The sequence below is a fragment of the Cervus elaphus genome, chromosome 21 (genome assembly GCF_910594005.1).
Source record: "Cervus elaphus chromosome 21, mCerEla1.1, whole genome shotgun sequence".
Lineage (NCBI taxonomy): Eukaryota > Metazoa > Chordata > Mammalia > Artiodactyla > Cervidae > Cervus > Cervus elaphus.
The window spans coordinates 77,196,179-77,215,273 of record NC_057835.1 but is presented as its reverse complement, the minus strand read 5'-3'; the positions used below and the strand labels follow the sequence as shown (position 1 = coordinate 77,215,273).

The following is a 19,095-nucleotide window of genomic DNA, read 5'->3' as shown; positions in this document are numbered from 1 at the left end:
TCTGTAGCTAGATCATTTATTTTATCAACAAAATGTGCTAATAGCTGGTAAGGAATCCTATATAAAATAAAACCATAGGTAGCCATTTTTTTTAAATGCAGAATAGAAGGTTCTGTTGCCACAAACTAGATATGATTTCAGTAGACAAATGAGACTGCTGTCTGGTATCTATTGAAAAGAAGGGCTAGTGATCTTTTAAAATCGAAGTCATTGTTTTGGTCAGATGATTCCCAGCTTTTAACTAGCATTAAGTTATTTGTCTACATGATATGTTAATTTACTATTACTCTAGAAATAGCTTTTTAAAAAATTTTTCTTGAATAAATGCAATAAGGCAGAATTAATAACATGCTTTATTTGTTTAGATAGATAGAGATGTATATTTTAAGTTTTGACTCTGCTGGATCTGTGTTGCGGCCCCTGGATTCCTGATTGAGGCTCACAGGCTCTACAGTCTGAAGGCTCAGTAGTCGTGGTCCTTCGGGGTTTTCTCAAGTTGCTGTGCGTGGGCTTACTTGCCCCACGGCGTGTGGGATCTTACTTCCCTGACCAGGGATCCAGTCTGAAACCCCTGCCTTGGAAGGTGGATTCTTAACCACTGGACCACCAGGGGAGTCCCTAGAAATAGTTTTTTTTATGCTCATTTATTTTAGAAGTTCAGTTCCGTGCAGTTCAGTCACTCAGTCGTGTCCGACTCTTTGCAACCCCATGAACTGCAGCACGCCAGGCTTCCCTGTCCATCACCAACTCCCGGAGCTTACTCAAACTCATGTCCATCGAGTCAGTGATGCCATCCAACCATCTCATCCTCTGTCGTTCCCTTCTCCTCCCGCCTTCAATCTTTCCCAGCATCAGGGCTTTTCCAATGAGTCAGTTCTTTGCATCAGGTGGTCAAAGTATTGGAGCTTCAGCTTCAGCATCTCTCCTTCCAATGAATATTCAGAAGTTACACCAAGGAAAAAAAACATTATTTAATAGTAAAGGTTCTGTGAAACTTTCCTGAAATGTTTTCACATCTGCAGTATTTCGCCGTAAACATCTAAAGATTTTTCAAATCTGAAATCACCGCTCTCGTTTTGCTGTGGAGTTTCGGTGGCTCTGGATGCCCTTTCCTCGGGGCACTGGGTACGCGCTCAGTTAGTTGCTAAATGGAGTCTGACTCGGTGACCCCAAGGACTGTCACCCACCAGGCCCCTCTGTCCATGGGATTCCCCAAGCCAGGATACTGGAGTGGGTTGCCATGCCCTCCTCCGGGGGATCTTCCTGCGTCTCCTGCATTGGCAGGCGGATGCTTTACCACTGAGCCGCCCGGGAAGCCCCTTCGGGCCCTGCAGCAGGCGCCGGCTCCTGGAGGAAATCATGCGGCCCCCAAGGCGGTGCCCTCACCCTCTGCCCTGCGGCGGGAGCCAGGCTGGCCGTCCGCCCGCCCGTCTGACTGCCGGCCGGAGCACGCACAGCTGAGCCTGCCGGCCGCCGGCCGTGCCGCGCTTACAGCACAAGCCAAAATCACGCTGAGAAGCAATATATTTGCAGTATCACTTGGAAGACATGTGAGATATCCCTTCCTCTTGATTTTCTCACAATCCCTCTCTCCAGCAATCCGGACAAACGCATGGGCTCAGTACCTGGCACTTTGGAGCTCCCAGGACCTCTCTTCACCAAATCACCCACTGGTTTATATTCAGGGACATCATAAGCAAGAAAACTTGTTGAAACTTCTCACTGTGTTTACTCTAAAGATGCTGCTAATTGTATTGCACTTGCGCGTCCTCTCCGGGGGATCCCATAAGAAATTTTCTTTTGAGTCCCAGAGTCAGGAAAGAATGTGCTCCCTCCAAGCAACTAATTAAAATTAATTTGCTTTGATTTTACGGGCACTTTGAAGCATGTAGCTGTTTTCTTCTTTGAATCGACTCCTAGAAAGCTGAGAGTCAAATTTGAAGTTTATCTTTAGCAAATCGCCTTCTACAATCTATGGTTTTTAATATTTTTACTTGTAAATTTCATGTAATAATCTTGCCTTCTAACTTATTCGTATCCTTTCTGCTCCCATTTTGCTTTTTCCAGCCTTCCTCTTCTACTTAACTCAAACTGATTTTTACCTCATTTTTTATCTACTTATGTAAGATACCTTACAACCTTTGAAACAAGAAATGGATAAATTAATAAAGATTTCAGAATAAGTCGTACTTTATTTCTCAGAGGCAAAATTAAACTGTTCCCATTTCCTGAACTGATATACTAGGAAATAGAATGGAATTATGCAATTTTATAGACTTGGGAGAATTCCACAGAACACTGTTTCAAACAAACCCACCAGTTAATAATACTCAGAGCTCCATTTCATGAAAGATTGGAAGTGGAGCCCCAAGGCCAGCGCCACTGACAACAGATAGAGGAAGGCGATGCTTTAGGCAGGCTAAATGAAGGACCTAATGAAGGACCTAATCTAATGAAGGACCCCACGTGTGACCTCAGGGCCGCAGATACAGGTGCCGATTTCCATCCGTGGTGGGCTGAATGATGACCCTAAAACACACGTCCAAGAAGAACTTCAGAACATGATCTTGTTTGGATTAAGACTAAAGTATAATCAAGGTAAAGATCCAGAGATGAGATCATCCTAAATTAAGGCGGGAAATCTGGTAATGGGCATCCTTATAAAAGACAGAGAACGAGACAGGGACACACAGAGAGAGAAGCCGCGTGAAGACCGAGGCAGAAGCCGGAGGGCGGCCCCAGGCCAAAGAGCGTCAAGCGTCGCCAGCAGCCGCCGGAAGCCAGGAAAGCGGCACGGAGCCGATTCCCCCGAGAACCTCCGCGAGGAATCAAACCCGCCGGGACCGGACTTCAGACTCTGGTCTCCAGAGCACATTCCTGTTGTTTTGAGACACTCAGTCTGTGATCATTTGTTCCAGCAGCCCTGGGAAACTGATGCACCATCTCCAGACTCAGATTCCCACAAATCCATGTTTCATGTTTCAGAACCTTTGTCTATGAATTTAACTCTTGGTTAAAGTGCCTTTTTGAAAGTGAAACTTCACTTCAAAAAAAAAAAAAAATATATATATATATATTTCAAACACAAATCAGTAATTAGTCCACATATCCAGTTGAAGATGCTTTCACTGTAGCTTAAGTGTTTTAACTTTCCAGAAGTTTGTACACTTATAGGCTATTCGCCATTACATTTTTATATGATGTATTTTAATAAATAATGCTATGATATGCAATAGAATGAAAAAATATAGCTCATATGTGCATGGTTTCTATTATTCAGATTATATCAATCAAACATTGAACTCCTTGAAATATAGTTATCAACCTTATATCATGGAAAGTGGATTTTTTTGACAAACAATTTTAAAATATGCAAACAGATAATAGTAAACAGTCACATAACCACCAGGAGACAAGGAGAAAGAGTAAGAGAGAAAATATTTAGATATAAAAAAAACTCAGGACAAATAATAATACAAGACAATGTAAATGGATATTAGACAATGATGAAGGAGGAAATTGATATTATTCAGGATAAATCTTCTTTCTCTATTAGAAAAATAGAAATGATTTCTATTAATAAAAAAAGTAATGTAAAAGGAAATATGAGACAACGTATCTTTTGTAAAATTAGTTGTGTTCTTTTCAGTTAATTCATATTAACCACGTTCAAGTAAAGAAGATCCAAATGTTTAGAAATTGGTTTGCAATACCTCATTTCACCAGAGGATGGTAGGAGAGGGTCAAAACATATGAAACACGGCTAATTTGTATTTTTCTCTCAGGAGCTCACAACAGAATTCCGTGATTTGTAGACCTGTCAAAGTCATTTTATTCAGTACTTCCCTGGCAGTTCCGCGGTATTAATAACATGCCTGGCATTCAGGGGACGCAGGTTCGATTCCTGGTCCGGGAAGATCGCACATGCCATGAGACAGTTCAGCTGGCCCCAGTGCTGCAACGAAGGCCCGGCGCCACCATAAATAAATAAATGAGCATGTTTTTATTCAAAACTAGCATGTCGGAAGATGATACTGCCAGGGTTTTGGTGGATTGGCTCATCAGTCTGTTTCTCCGTGGTGGAGAGAGGCGGTGGGACGAACACCCCGGACGTTAGAACACGACCTACAAGCTCCTGCTGACGTCAAACCAACGGAACAAGGAAGCGAGCCTGTGAAAAGTTTATGAATTTCTCAGTGAAAGTGTTAGCCTCTCAGCCGAGTCCGACTCTTTGCCACCCCATGGACTGTTTCAGGGAGACAACTGAAAGCAGAGTAAGTCGATTTGTAGGAACGTCACAAAAGCTGGAGCGAAGGGGGCTTGCCCAGTCGCAGCCCTCTGTTTAAAATCCTTTATCCGGGCAGAGACAGCGAGCCGGGCCCCGGGGTAGCCAGCAGGAGAGGGGAGGGTGTTTCTCCTGCTCATGAAAACCCCCGGTGTCCACCCTGCTAGGCCGCTTGAGCCTTTCCCGTCTCATCCCCCCAGTGTCTACATTTGACTAAGATTTAGGTCAGCGGGGACTTTGATTTTTCAGTGAGGAAACCCTTGGGACAAGGGCAGGGGGAGACCAGGCCAGTCCAGCTTCACTTTCAAACAGCGCGTGCCTGCCAAGTGCAGACTACCACGCTCTGGGGTTTCTGAAGCAAATAAGGTCTGGTCCCTGCTCTTCAGAGGCTGAGCATGTAGGAGACGTGGATCACACGAGCCGCGATCCCCCTGGGCCCTTCTGGTCTGGGGGGTCTCTCGCCAATGGTCCCCAGTCACCGTGGAAACAGGCGCTCTGCCCCTGGGGAACCGTGGGCCTGGTGTCAAGCTCCTCTCCTGGGCGCTGAGTCCTGGTTGCCGCCCTCCACCTGGGTGCCCGATCCTCCTGGTCTGGTCCCCGCTGCCCCAGACCACCTCCCTGGACTCCACGCTCCCCGCTGCTGTTCTTCTCTGGGACTCAGCCCATCTTCCCGGCCAGCCCTGCCTCTCCTAAGCCCCAAAGCCACCACACTGTCTGCCATAGTAGCTGCACCAATGCACGTTTCCGCTAACACTGCACAAGAATTCCCTTTTCTCCACATCCTCGCAAACACTTACTGTCTTTTGCTTCGTTCGTGACAGCTGTGAGGTGACCTTGTGGTTTTGATTTGCATTTCACTGATGATTAGTGATGTTGAGCACCTTTTTATGTACTTAATAGCCATCTGTACGTCATCTCAGAGAGATGTCTACTCAAGTCTTTAGCCCATTTTTAAAACTGCTAGTTTTTTTGTTTTGTTTTTTAATATTGACCTGTAGAAGTCTCTTTTATATTGGAGATGAACCTCTTGTCGGATATATGGTTTGCAAATACTCTCTCCTATCTTGTGGGCTGTCTTTTGTAGCTTGCTGTGCAGAAGCTCTTTAGTCTGAAGTAACACCACCGTTTATTTTTATTCTATTGCCCATATACACAACCAGGTGGAACACAGAAGCCGGTGGGAAGCTGCTCTATAACACAGAGCCAGCCTGGTACTCTCTGAGGACCTAGAGAGCTGGGGGTGTGGGGAGAGGAGGAAAGCGCAAGAGGGCGGTGATACATGTATAACTATGGCTGGTTTGCCCTGTTATAAGGCAGAAACCAACACACCATTATAAAGCAATTTTCCTCCAATTAAAAAATAAATTAAAAAAATTAAAACAACAACAGCAACAAGAAGAAAGCTTGCTCTGGACTTACTACGCCTACATCTCCAGTATGGAGAGAGAAGGGGGCTTCAGGGGAGAACCCACCACAGCGCATTTCCTCTGAGCACCGAAGGCCTCACTGCGCCAGTTGGCTGCCTACAATTCCGCCGGTAGCAGAAATATGACATGTGCATTCAGCTATTTGAGGTTTCAGGCACATATTCTGGCAAAGTCTACAGCTTTTGCACTTCAGTGCAATGGCAGAAAATCACAGTGATTTTTCTGAGAACGGGGACAAAAGGGCACTTGCTTTTTCTCAAATTCCTATTCTGTGTTACCTACCAATGCGCAGCATGTATCTAGGAAAAAAAAATACTACGATTTTGTATCCCTCCTCATCTACAAAGGAGAGAGATTGAGAAGACTGCCCATTTATTTGCTATATCTCAAACAACAGTTTCTAGTTGATGTGTATTTTTTTTAATTGTAAATCTCAAGATAAATAAGGGAATCCCTACAAACTATTGTCTTTGTTCTTGTGGGGGAAAAAAAATCAAATTCTGTACATAAACATTACATCCTCCAATCTCTTACCATTCTGAAAATTTGGATCAAAGAAACCAGTATAAGAATTATTTTTCTTTTTTTTCCCCTCTGTTTATTTAGATAGATGACCTGTGAGAAATATTTTTCCCCAAAGTAAAATTCTTAAAATAAATGAATGTGTTTGCCAAATACTCAAACACAGGGAAAATCAAACATAAACCTTGCAAGTCTAGACCAAACATGTCAGTGGCTGACACTCATGATGGCACGTCCTCTGATTCTGACTAGACTTTTATTTGGTCCTGAATCCATACATATTTATTTGGGTTCAAGACTACTTAAAGTTAAATCATTTGTCTTTAGTGGAACATTATAATGAGACAAGCCACTGAAAGCTGGAAAGAATACAAAATATGTGCAATGAGACCTATGGAGAGCTCATTAAGATGACCCAATGAATATACATTGAAAATGCAGAAAATAAGGTTAACTGATGTCCTGGACAAAAATTCTTCAGACAAAACTCATTATTCAAACACAAGTTATAAATTACAGAATCCCTGAGCCATAAAGAACAGCTGGAGAGTATATAGAAGACGATTTCATGTTGCATATTAGAAAACAACAAGTACAAGGGGGAAAATGCTAGAACGCCTACTATATTTTTATCTTCTTAATCTAAATTTTATTTTTGCCTATGTTTCATAAAGTAGAAAACAGATTAATATGCATACATGTATATATTCTAGAAATGCATGAAAACAGCGTGCATGCTCAAACTTTTTGACTAGTGTAATGTGACATGAAACGATCAGTTCCTGAGACCACAAGTTTAATCAGATTCCTCCTCTGGAGCTCTGTCATCTGGTGAGGTCATCCAGTCCCGTCAGCAGTTTTCACACCCACGTGACAGCCACTGAGGCTGTCCGCATCATTTCTCCTCCGAGAGTTGGCCGCGTCCAGTCTTCGGATTGAAAATCCCCATGCGGCGTTTCTCCTCAGCCTCAGGAAGACAGTGATGTCAACTGTCCTGTCAACCCGCCGTCACGCGGAAAGAGCTGGGGACGGAGGTCAGCGGGTCTGGATCAGAGAGGCTGAGCGGCCACACTCAACTCGGAATCGCGAGATCTTGGTTTCTGCACCAGAAAAGTGGGATCACCAGCTCTCTTTCATAAGGTTGCCTTTAGGGGACGTTCCTGGGGGTCCAGTGGTTAAGAATCTGCCTTGCAATGCAGGAGATGCAGGTTCGATCCCTGGTCTGGGAACTAAGGTCCCACCTGCCGCAGAGCAGGTAAGCCCACACGCCATAACTACTGACCAGAGAGCTCTGGAGCCCGGGTGCCCCCACGAGAGAGTCTGTGCGCTGCAAAGAAAGATCTCACGTCATGCAGGGAAGATCTCGAATGCCAGGACTGAGACCCCATGTGGGCAAATACATAAGAAATATCCAGAAAGAAAAAAAAAAAAAAGAAAAGATTTGCTGTTAGGACCAAAGTAATAAGGTATGTGAGAAATGATTTTCAAAGTATAAAATATTACCTCGATTGCTGTTGCTCTTGTTCTAGTTACTATTAAATCACCATGTGACTCTTTTATAGATACATTTCACTAACAACCTTTGGAGGACTAGAAAATGAAAATTGTCCGAAAGTTCTCAGACCTATCCCACTACTATTACTGTGACAAATATGTGCCCTCAAAACTAAAAATAAAAACAGCATTCTGTGTGAAGAGGTAATGAACCACGTAAAGACAAAGACCGCCCTTTCCTTTTATTCCAGGCTCATCCAGTTAGTTACAAGCACACTGTAATACTCATGAACGGTTTGGGCCCTTTTCTCCCTTCTTGTCCCTTTCTTTATCTGTGCCTGTTTCTCTGTCTTCTGTAACAGAAACTGGCTAACTGTACAAAACAACAACAGAGAAGGCAGAAAACTGAAACTCGGTATTAGAAATTGCACTGTTAGCTTTGGAGAAATAAAAGCTATTGAGAGCAATGGGAAAGATTCCTGGGAAAGATTGGAGGCAGGAGGAGAAGGGGGTGACAGAGGATGAGATGGTTGGATGGCATCACTGACTCGATGGACAGGACTTTGAGTAAACTCCGGGAGACGGTGAGGGACAGGGAGGCCTGGCGTGCTGCGGTCCATGGGGTCTCATGGAGTCGGACACGACTGAGAAGCTGAACCACAGGGGCAATGGTACATGTTCCATTCATGTCTTTACTCTTTTGCCTCTAAACAGAGAACTAGAGAATGACTGTAGTGTTCTGCTTTCTGATCTGCTGATGAATAATTCTCTTCCAGTGTGACCTAGTGCAGGGCCTTCTGAGAGGCTGGCCCGAGGAGCCTGCCCTGCAGAGGGCCCCGAAGGCGTGCTGTCCTGCAGAGTCTGCCAGCTCCCTCCCCCCTGCATGCTCCATTCACCGGCTCTGTCCTCCACCCCACCCACGACTGCCCTCCGTCCTCGTTCTGACAAACAGGCCCCACTTTCATCTCTGATTTTCTGCATCAGCTCCCAAATTAAATACTCTGCACAAGGTTCTCTTACCTAGGGTTTACCCACGGCTTTGTATCCGGCAGCCTCCTTCATTCTCCCAGACCTGGAGCCCCAGGAGTCTCCATGGAGATTCCCAGCCTCCCCTTCAAGGACAACAGAGTCCTACCTTCCAGATTCCCACATTCATTCTCTCCTTTAATGAACACCAGTTAATAAAGCCAAAGTAGCAGCTTGTACAGAAGATGGGGTGTGTGCTCAACCGCTTGGTTGTGTCCGACTCTGCGATCCCATGGACTGTACCCGCCAGGCTTCTTTGTCCATGGGATTCTCCAGGCAAGAAAACTGCAGTGGGTTTCCATTTCCTTCTCCAGGGGATCTTCCTGACCCAGGAATTGAACCCATATCTCCTGCAGCTCCGGCATTGGCAGGCAGATTCTTTACCACTGAGCCACCTGGGCAGCTTAAAAAATACACATCTGCCTGAGGCATTGGTCACACAGTGGTTAGTATAGCTGCTTTCCAAAAACTAAGTAGTTTATAAATGAATAATGGCCCTATGACTAGTCAAAGCTTTCATATTTCTTGGTTCCTTTAAGGCATTCTCACAGAGAATTATTATTTTAAATCATAATTAAAAACCCAGACATTACAAGCATACATGGACACAATATAGATACTGTACCTAAAATTCTAGATGAGACATCTTAAATTTTAAAGATTGTAGGGGTGATCATTTTCTGATGCACAGAAATATCAAATTGCTATATTGTGCACTAGGAGCTAACACATTGTTGTAGGACAATTACTTTAAAAACAAACTATAGAAAAAGAGAGCAGATTTCTGGTTACCAGAGGCAGGTGAGAGGGCAGAAGAGGAATTGGATGAAGGTGGTCAAAAGGCAGAACATTCTAGTTACAAGATCAATACATATTGAGGATGTACAACAAGATTAAATAAGTAATCCTGATGTATGTTATATGTGAAAGTTGTTTAAAAGAGTAAATCCTAAGAGTCCTCAGCACAAGGAAAAAATTTTTTTCTTTTACTTTGTGTCTATAGGAGATGATGGATGTTCACTAAACTTATTGTGATAATCATTTCATGATACATGTAAGTCAAATAATTATGCCAGATGCCTTAAACTCATACAATGCTGTTATGTCAATGAGACCTTGATAAAACAGGAAGAAAAAAATGTATGGATTATAATTGATGTTGAAACTCGATAAATAAAAGAGCTTATAGAAGTATAAGGTAATTATTGATGGATTTAATTATAAGTTTTCATAAAACTACAAACAGTCATTTTTTTAAGTAGATGGTTAAGCTATCATTCATATCTTTGGACTAGGAGCACTCAAAGTAGCATTAATTTTCTCAAAAACAGTAATTTTTATTAAAAATTTCTACTGATGATAACCCTCAGTTATTTTCCTTCCTTCTTTGAACATTAGCCTGTAGCTTTGGTAGGATTTCACTTGAGCTTTGCAATTAAATTTTATGTAAATGTGTCCCAAAGTACTGATTAACTCTACATAACATTATTAATAATAGAGCAAAATTGTTTTCTTCTTTATTTCAAAAAGCAAGAGATTTTGTATATCGTCTTTATATCATAGATATTTAAGGTTTGTCTCTTCCCAATATTCAAAGAAGACTTCAAATTGTGTCTTATATTTGCCAAAACTGAAACTACTCAAAGTCAAGCTTTGACTAAGTCAGAATGCTCTATCTGTTGGGACACTTGTAAACCCTAGAAAAAGCAAACAGACATTCACAAGTTAATTATAGGTGACATCTAATAAAAAAAAAAAATAGAGAAAGAGCGAATTGATCCCACACGGAGCTCATAGAGACGATATTTTTCTAAGTGTAAGAGGCTCTTGACACGAGAGGAAGGATGCTCTCAGTTCTTGACTTCTAAAGAAAGCACCGAAGCTAAAAGTGCTGGGCAGGGCTTCCCTGACGGCTCGGTGGCAAAGGGTCTGCCTGCCCGTGCAGGAGACGCAGATCCCGAACCCGGAGGAGCCCGCGTGCGTGGAGCAACCAGGCCTGGACGCCACAACCGTGAGCCCGCGCCCTAGAGCCCGGAGCCGCGGCGACTGCGCTCACGCGCTGCAGCTCCCGAGACCCCGGGCCCTGAGGCCTGTGCTCCGCAACAAGAGAGGCCGCTGAGGCGAGGAGCCCGTGCGCTGCAACTAGAGAAAAGCCCGTGCCGCAGCAGGGACTCCGCACAGCCAGAAATAAAAGTGAAAATCAAACTATGTTTGAAAAGGGATCCATCCAAGAAGACATATCAAGCATACACATTTACGCACCCAACATCAGTTCAGTTCAGTTCAGTCGCTCAGTCGTGTCCGACTCTTTGCGACCCCATGAATCACAGCACGCCAGGCCTCCCTGTCCATCACAAACTCCCGGAGTTCACTCAAACTCATGCCAATCGAGTCGGTGATGCCATCCAGCCGCCCTAAATACATAAGGCAAGTGCTAACAACCATAAAAGAAGAAATGGACAGTAACACGATAGTAGTGTGGGACTTTAATAGCCCACTTACACCCATTCACAGATCATCTAGACAGAAAATAAATAAGGAAACACAAGCGTTAAATAACACAATAGACCAGGTAGATTTAATTGATATTTATAGGACATCCTTCCCCAAAGCAGCAGAATAAACTTTTTTCTCAATTCTTCAGGATAGACCACATTTTGGGTCACAAATCAAGCCTTGGAAAATTTAAGAAAATTGAAATTTTATCAATCATCTTTTCTGACTACAATGCTATGAAATTAGAAATCAATTACAGGAAAGAAATCTTTAAAAAAAAAAACACAAATACATGGAGACTAGACAGTGTGTAGCTAAATAAACAAGTGATTACTGCAGAAATTAAAGAACTAAAGAAATACAGAAATACATAGAAACAAATGTCAATGAAAACGTAATAACCCAAAACCTATGGGATAAAAAAGCAGTTCTAAGAGGGAAGTTTATGTCAATTCCATCTCACCTCAAGAAACAAGAAAAAAATCAACTAAACAATCCAAACTTACACCTAAAGCAACCAGAGAAAGAAGAACAAAGAAAACCCAAAGTCAGTAGAAAGAAAGAAATCATAAATGTCAGAGCAGAAATAAATGAAATAGAAATGAAGAAAACAATATCAAAGATCAATAAAAGTAAAAGTTAGTTTTTTGAGACGATAAACACAATTGATAAACCTTTAGCCAGACTCTTCAAGAAAAAAGGGAGGGAACTCAATAAAAATCTAAATGAAAAAGGAGAAATCATAACTGACACCATGGAAATATAAAGGATCATAAGAGACTACTACAAGCAACTATATGCCAATAAAACTGACAACCTGAAAGAAATGAACAAATTCTTGGAAAGGTACAACCTTCTAAGACTGAACCAGAAAGAATTAGAAAATATAAACAGATAGGTCACAAGCACTGAAATTGAAACTGTAATTTAAAATCTTCCAACAAAAAAGTCCAGGACCAGATGGCTTCACAGGTGAATTCTATAAAACATTTTGAGAAGAGATAATACCTATCATGCTCAAACTCTTCCAAAAGTTGCAGAAGGAAGAACACTCTCAAATATTTTCTGAGGCAACCATCACCCTGATACCAAATCCAGACAAAAATGCCCCAAAAAGTGAAAAATGACAGGCCGATATCACTGATGAACATAGACACAAAAATCCTCAAGAAGATACTAGCAAACAAAATCCAAGAACATATTTAAAGGATCATACAACATGATCAAATGGAATTTACCCCAAGAATGCAAGGATTCAATATATGCAAATTAATCAAAGAGACTCTCAAGAGTCTTCTCCAACACCATAGTTAAAAAGCAACAATTCTTTGGCGCTCAGCCTTCTTTATGGTCCAACTCTCACATCCATACATGACTACTGGAAAAACCATAGCTTTGACTACATGGACCTTTGTCAGCAAAATGATGTCTCTGATTTTTAATACGATGCCTAGGTTTGTCATAGATTTCCTTCTAAGGAACAACTGTCTTTTAATTTCATTGCTGCAGTCTCTGTTCTAGATGTATCTTTCAAACTACTTTTCAAGAAATCTGTAACAATTCATCCGGTACCAACGGTGGATAAGAGGGCTAATCTCTTAGTAGTCATAGCATTAATGAGTAAAATAGAGCTTTTTTTTTTCTTAATTTGTATCAATTTGAAAGACAAAGAAAAGATATGGTTGTCTTCATTTGCATTTCTTTGGTCATTAGTGATGCTAGATGTTTTTTTAAAGCTTCTCAAGATTTGCGTTGTGTGTGAATTCTTTCCATCCTTTCCTACCTCCCTGTGTAAATCTCAGTTCTCAATTACCAATTTGTATTCAAACATAGACATGTACAATAAGACATTAAATCTGCAAGAGGATAGAAAATATTATTTTTCAATTTGTTATTTAACTTTTAATTTTGCTTAAGATGTTATACATATAGATGTTACACTTTAAGTATGTATGATCAAACTATCAATACTTTTCCGTATGAGAAAAAAAAAGTCCTTTCATCATTAAACATAAAATAAATTTGGTCACTTGCTCAGTAAGAAGTAAATCTCCTGTTTTGTCAGGCTTCCCACACAGAGGTATTGGCAGCTTTCCTTCCCTAAACAAAATAACAAAACGTTAACGCATTCCTAAGCACTGGGAGTTCTGAGTTTAAACAATGGATAAATATTCTACACAAACTGCAAGGTTAAACATTTGACTGAGAAAACACCACATCTCACAAAGGGCTTGGATCCTCTAGAATCAAGGCAGATAAATGTCTCACCAAACATCCAAGCATCACTCTGAGCCTCCGGGTACACGTTAGTCTACACCGGGGGCTCAGGCTCTGCATGATGACTGAAGCCGTGGCAAACTCACTTCCCTACTTGATTGTCAACGTTATGTGCTAGCCACAGACAGCGCCATCATTGAGGCCCTTTGCTACCTTGAAACGTGGCTTTCAATCAGGGGTGATTTTTGCCCCATAGAGGCCATTTAAGAATGTCTGAAGACAATGTTAATTGTCACAGCTTGGGGGAAGGTGTGTATCTAGTGTAGCTACTGGATACCAGTATCTACCAGACTCTGCTGGTGGTGTATCTCCTGGTACCTAGCTGGTAGGCTTAGCAACCTACTGCACACAGTGTTGTAGCCACGCGTTCAGAGAAACAAACTCACTCAGAAGGACAACGCAGAGAGTGGAGTGCAGTTACACCAGTGGGCCCAAGGCAGAGTCTCCTCTTAGCCAAGGACCCTGAACCAGCTTTTGTGAAAACCTTATATACCCTAAGGATACTTGCTCAAACCCACCTCCCCAAATTCCTTGAAACTAGTCTGGACAAGGTAAAAGAGAGATACGATCAAAGTTAACCCATGAGTCATGTGTCACAAGACTAGATAAACAGTGGATATTTATCAATAGGCCTGTGGTCATATCCCCATAAACATAATGGAATTTACCACTTTGTTCTGTTACAGAGATAATCAGCATATTCTTTTAGGCAAGGGAGAGTCCAAGTACAAGTCCTGAGGCTCTTCCATCCAGGGGTCTGGTTTTCCATTGGTATGCCATTTCTATAGACATCGGGCGCCAAGTTCAGAGTCCACTGGGAGGGTGACCATGCATGTAGCCTGATGTTCACAGCCTGGGCGAAGACGGAGCCCAGCTCTGTCTGTTTCCTGTTTCAGCAGGACAGCCATACCCCGCACCTCTCCCCACCCCACTCCAGTAAAGAGCCATCCTGCTGCAAATGCCAATAGTGTGGAAACTGAGGAACTCTGTTCAACTGCCTGCCAATGCAGGGATACAGGTTCAAACCCTGGCTCGGGAAGATCCCACATGCCACAGGGTAGCTAAGCCCACACACCACAGCTACTGAACCCGAGCTGTGGAGCCCACAAGTCACAACGACTGAGCCCACGGGCGGCAGCTACTGAAAGCCACGCACCTCGAGGCTGTGCTCTGCAAGATGAGAAGCCTCCTCAGTAAGAAGCCTGCGCCCGGCAATGAAAGCCCGCATGCAGCAACAAAGACCCCATACAACCCAAACTAAAACAAATTAATTTCTTTTAAAAAGAAGATCTATTCAAGACCAAGTCAATAGGAAGACACTGGGCTCTTACCTTTCCTGTATAACTGTCTCTGCCTTTCGGAATCTTCCTATAAAGCCTCACATGGTTTTCATCGTCAAAAGACAGGGATCTGCCAAGTAACACATACTCGATTAGGCCAAAAATCCATGTGTCAACTGAGCTGATATAAGATTTTCTCAGCAAAACTTTGGAAGCTATGTACTCTGGGGTCCCACCGAGCATCCTCACTGTCCAGTCACCCCTTTTGTTCCTAGAGTGTGCCAAATCAAGGTCTGTGATTAAAATGTGTGAGTCTACTCCTGAGTGATCGTGTAAGAGCTTTTCAGGCTTTAGGTCTCTGTTGAGTTATTCTCAATGCATGCACATACCTCATGCCATCAGCAACCACGTGGGGGATTCTGACAGCGTCCTGCTATGTAAAGGATCCCTGAGAGATGAGTCGATCAAAGAATACCCTTTCTGGAGCCAACCCCATCACCACATAAACTCAATCTCTGGCCCCAAAGATCTCCAGGAGCTGGATGATGGAACAGTGGCCAACCCCCCATACGACGGGCAGCTCAGACTCACACACCTCTCTGCCTTCTCTCATTCTGGTTTCCATCACTTTTATTGCAAAAGGTTTCTTGGTGGTCCTTGGCTCCACCCTGACCACCTCCTGAAACCGCCAATCCCAATAAAAGTCTTGATATCATATCTGTTGGAAGCAAAGTCAAATAAATCTGCTATCCTCTCAAGTGATGATTTTCAAAATGATTTAATTCGATGTTTTACATCAATTTTTCTAGCTTTACATCCCCACATCCAGTTTCCTTACTTGTGTTCATTATTTTTAAAAATTCCCCCAAATCTTTTGAAACGGAGGCAAGGGATAAAAAGTAATTAGTTGGTTGAAAGACAAACAATCTTAATAACAATAACTACCATTTATTACACATTTATTATGTGCTAGGATTTTTTTAAATTTTATCCAATAAAATCCCTGCCGGGCAATATTAAAAAGCTAAGTAATTCCCCAAGGCTACACAGTTTCAACAGATGAAATTTAAATCTAATTCCTTCAAATGCATTGCTCCAAATTTTCCTTGAAGAATTTTGGGACCTCCATCTACCATTTTCTCTCCTCCCTCCAACTCTTATTTTTATCATTCTGCAACAGCAACCACCAAGCCAGGTGGAGAAAATAAAAAAGAAACTTAGTTCTATTTATAACTTCTCCAAAGAGGAGGAAACCGTATCAGGAGGCAGGGTACAAGCAGTAGGCTTCCTCAGGTTGCTTGACTGTGAGCTCTCAGTCCCAGGAATGCCTCGTATCTCGCTCAGGTTCTTGCCCAGAGATGCTCCTTAGTCGATGACCACTGAGAAAGCCAACGTGGTTATGCTATTGAAAGGGCAGCTTTCAGAAGGTGGGAGGGGGCGGGCGGTATCGGGACCTCCCTGCAGCCAGCAGCTGTCGTTGTTTCCCTGACGCCCTTGCACCTGCAAGATTTAAGGAGCCAACAGAATTTTGTGTGCCAGTAACGTGTAATCATTTCTCAGAAAGACCAGGAAGTCAAATGGATTTCAAAGGCTAGGGCTCTTCACCTTGAATTATCTGTGTTAATGTCTATGCAAATTTAAGAATCCTATCAGAATTTAATCTCCTGTCTTTATTTAAGAAATGTTGAGAAAGCGCTTGACTTAGAATCATGATTTTACAGCTGGAAAGAATATTAGAGAATGATTTCATCCAATCTCTCATTTTAGCAATGAAGCCATTTGAAGATCAGGTTAGCTGATTGGTTAAGCTGTGGAGTGGGGACTAAAACCCAGGTGTCTTTACCTGCATCATAACTTGGTGCTTTTCCCACTTTATTAAAACTTCTCCCAAGTAAGGATTTCAACAAACGAAATGTACTCAAGGAGGGTACAAGGAAAAGATAATTTTTTTAGACACATACTCAATACCAAAGATTCAAATGAGGATATCAACCTGTACTTTAGATAATCTTATTTCTTTTTGCTGAATTTATTCTTCCTCTAATTTCTTTTTGGTTTGATCCACTTACTTATTCCTTGTATTCCTGTGCTTGCTTACTGAATAAAAATGACATTTGGCTGTACCAGCTTACAGGAAATAGCTTTGTTCTATACAGTGCATTTAATTTTCTGGCCAATTACCTTATCAAAACAGATAGCAATTTAGCAATCTTAAATGGATTCTGCCCCTTCTTCTCTTGCCAACTCTGTTATTTTTATTCGCATGCACTCCCAATGTGATTTTGAAGATAATCACAGGCATTTCAAATTCAGTTGGTCTGCAGATGAACACATTACCTCTAATGTGGATGAAAGCATTTTGCAAATACTAATTTATCACTCTGCCCTCAAAACTGCAGGAAAATTAATTTGCTCATGGGATTAATCATCAGCTATCAGAAATTACCATTTCTGAGGAACCACACTCCTACTCAAATAAAAGAAGCTTTACTCAACACTGTTACAGGCTTTTATATATCAACAATTTGAAAAAAAAAATGCTAGCAATTTGGCATTGGAAGAAACAGGAAGCTTTAAGGCAAAATTTAGAGTTGTGGAAATAAATGGTTTTAGAAAACCAATGTCCCATAACAAGTTGGAAGCTTTGGCCTTGCTTGTGAGCCGCTGATGGCCGTGGATGGTGACTATTTTTATGACTTGGGTAGCTATATCTTGTGCAGCGCCTGACACAGAGGGGACAGCAATAAATATTGAATGAGAGACCCATTCACTGAATGCTTATTATTTCCAATTTTCACTTGTATTTTGAAAACATTAAGAAAGGAATCATTCTGCAACAGCAACCATGGGAGAATGCATCTACAAGGCCATTCCACCTCCTGCACTTCCACCCTCCATCCCTGCCCTCCTGCAAAGCAGCCCCAAAGGTAGTTTTGTAGGTCATCATCTCAGAGATTACAGGAGACAAATTATTACTTTGACTTCAGCTGCCACAAACTGGGAATCTTCTGAACATGATTTTTTAAAAAAATGGAAAAGACAATAATACCTATTTGACAGAAGCAATTGTAATGAATTCCCAAGAAGAAAGTGAATATAGTCAGACTTAAATTCTATCATCTATCTCTCACTGCGGGCTCACAATGGAGAGGAAAGGCAGTTGTTTTCTAGACCTCATTCTGCCACCAACTTGGACAAGTCACTTAATCCTCTGGGGCTCAACTCCCCACTGGTTAAAGAAGAGCCTTGAGTTAGTCTCTAAAGTCCTTCCAGTGTTGAGATCCTCTCCTTTTATGACCCTTTCATACTGGAAGGAGCTGAGTTACAAGGGTAGATAAAGACTAGACCAGAGCCCCCCTGGCTACAGATGACCAGAGATGTCACCCAACCATTTCAGGCTTGGCAAGATCCCACGTCCCTTTTGATTCGAGTTCAGTTGCATCAGCCAACTTAGTTCCTCTCTAGGCTTAGTGGATACTAGACTAATCATCAAGTCATCTTTGTTCCAGAACTTCCCATGGAGGGCAGGAAATGGCTCTGCATAGATTCTGGTCAGAATACTGTGAAGAAGCGACCAAATAACCCCAGGGCTAGAATCTAGTTGGGCCGTCCACACCTGCGTCCCACCAAATGCTGCCGAATGAGAGGATTCCGTGACGACCTTCCTCCACTTGGCCAACCCGGGGCGCTCAGGAAACTCCTTCTCAGGCCAACCAACTGGCTGGCCTTCCTTGCTCATTACTTACATGTCAGTTACATCTTATGTCTCCCTTCAGTTCAGTTCAGTTCAGTTCAGTCGCTCAGTCGAGTCCGACTCTTTGTGACCCCGTGGACTGCAGCACGCCAGGCCTCCCTGTCCATCACCATCTCCTGGAGCTTGCCCAAGTTCATGTCCATTGAGTCGGTGATGCCGTCCAGCCGTCTCATCCTCTGATGCCCTCTGCCCTCAATCTTTCCCAGCATCAGGGACTTCTCCAATGAGTTGGCTGTTCACCTCAGTCAGTCAGTCAGTTCAGTCGCTCCGTCATGTCCGACTCTTTGTAACCCTGTGAATCTCAGCACGCCAGGCCTCCCTGTCCATCACCAATTCCCGGAGTTTACCCAAATTCATGTCCATCAAGTCGGTAATGCCATGCAGCCATCTCACCCTCTGTCGGCCCCTTCTCCTCCTGCCCCCAATCCCTCCCAGCATCAGGGTCTTTTCCAATGAGTCAACTCTTCGCATGAGGTGGCCAAAGTACTGGAGTTTCAGCTTCAGCATCAGTCCTTCCAATGAACATTCAGGACT

The 19,095-nt window shown here is 42.6% G+C and overlaps 1 protein-coding gene across 1 annotated transcript; it reads right to left on the bottom strand.

Annotated features, from left to right (window-relative positions):
- Positions 1 to 11,252: 11,252 nt before the first annotated feature.
- On the bottom strand, positions 11,253 to 18,546 carry PSKH2 (protein serine kinase H2). The gene is given in 6 exon segments (XM_043879352.1): positions 11,253 to 11,273; positions 14,859 to 15,170; positions 15,172 to 15,494; positions 15,497 to 15,525; positions 16,201 to 16,307; positions 18,424 to 18,546. Coding segments are annotated over 6 exon segments (915 nt in total).
- Between the last annotated feature and the right edge of the window lie 549 nt (positions 18,547 to 19,095).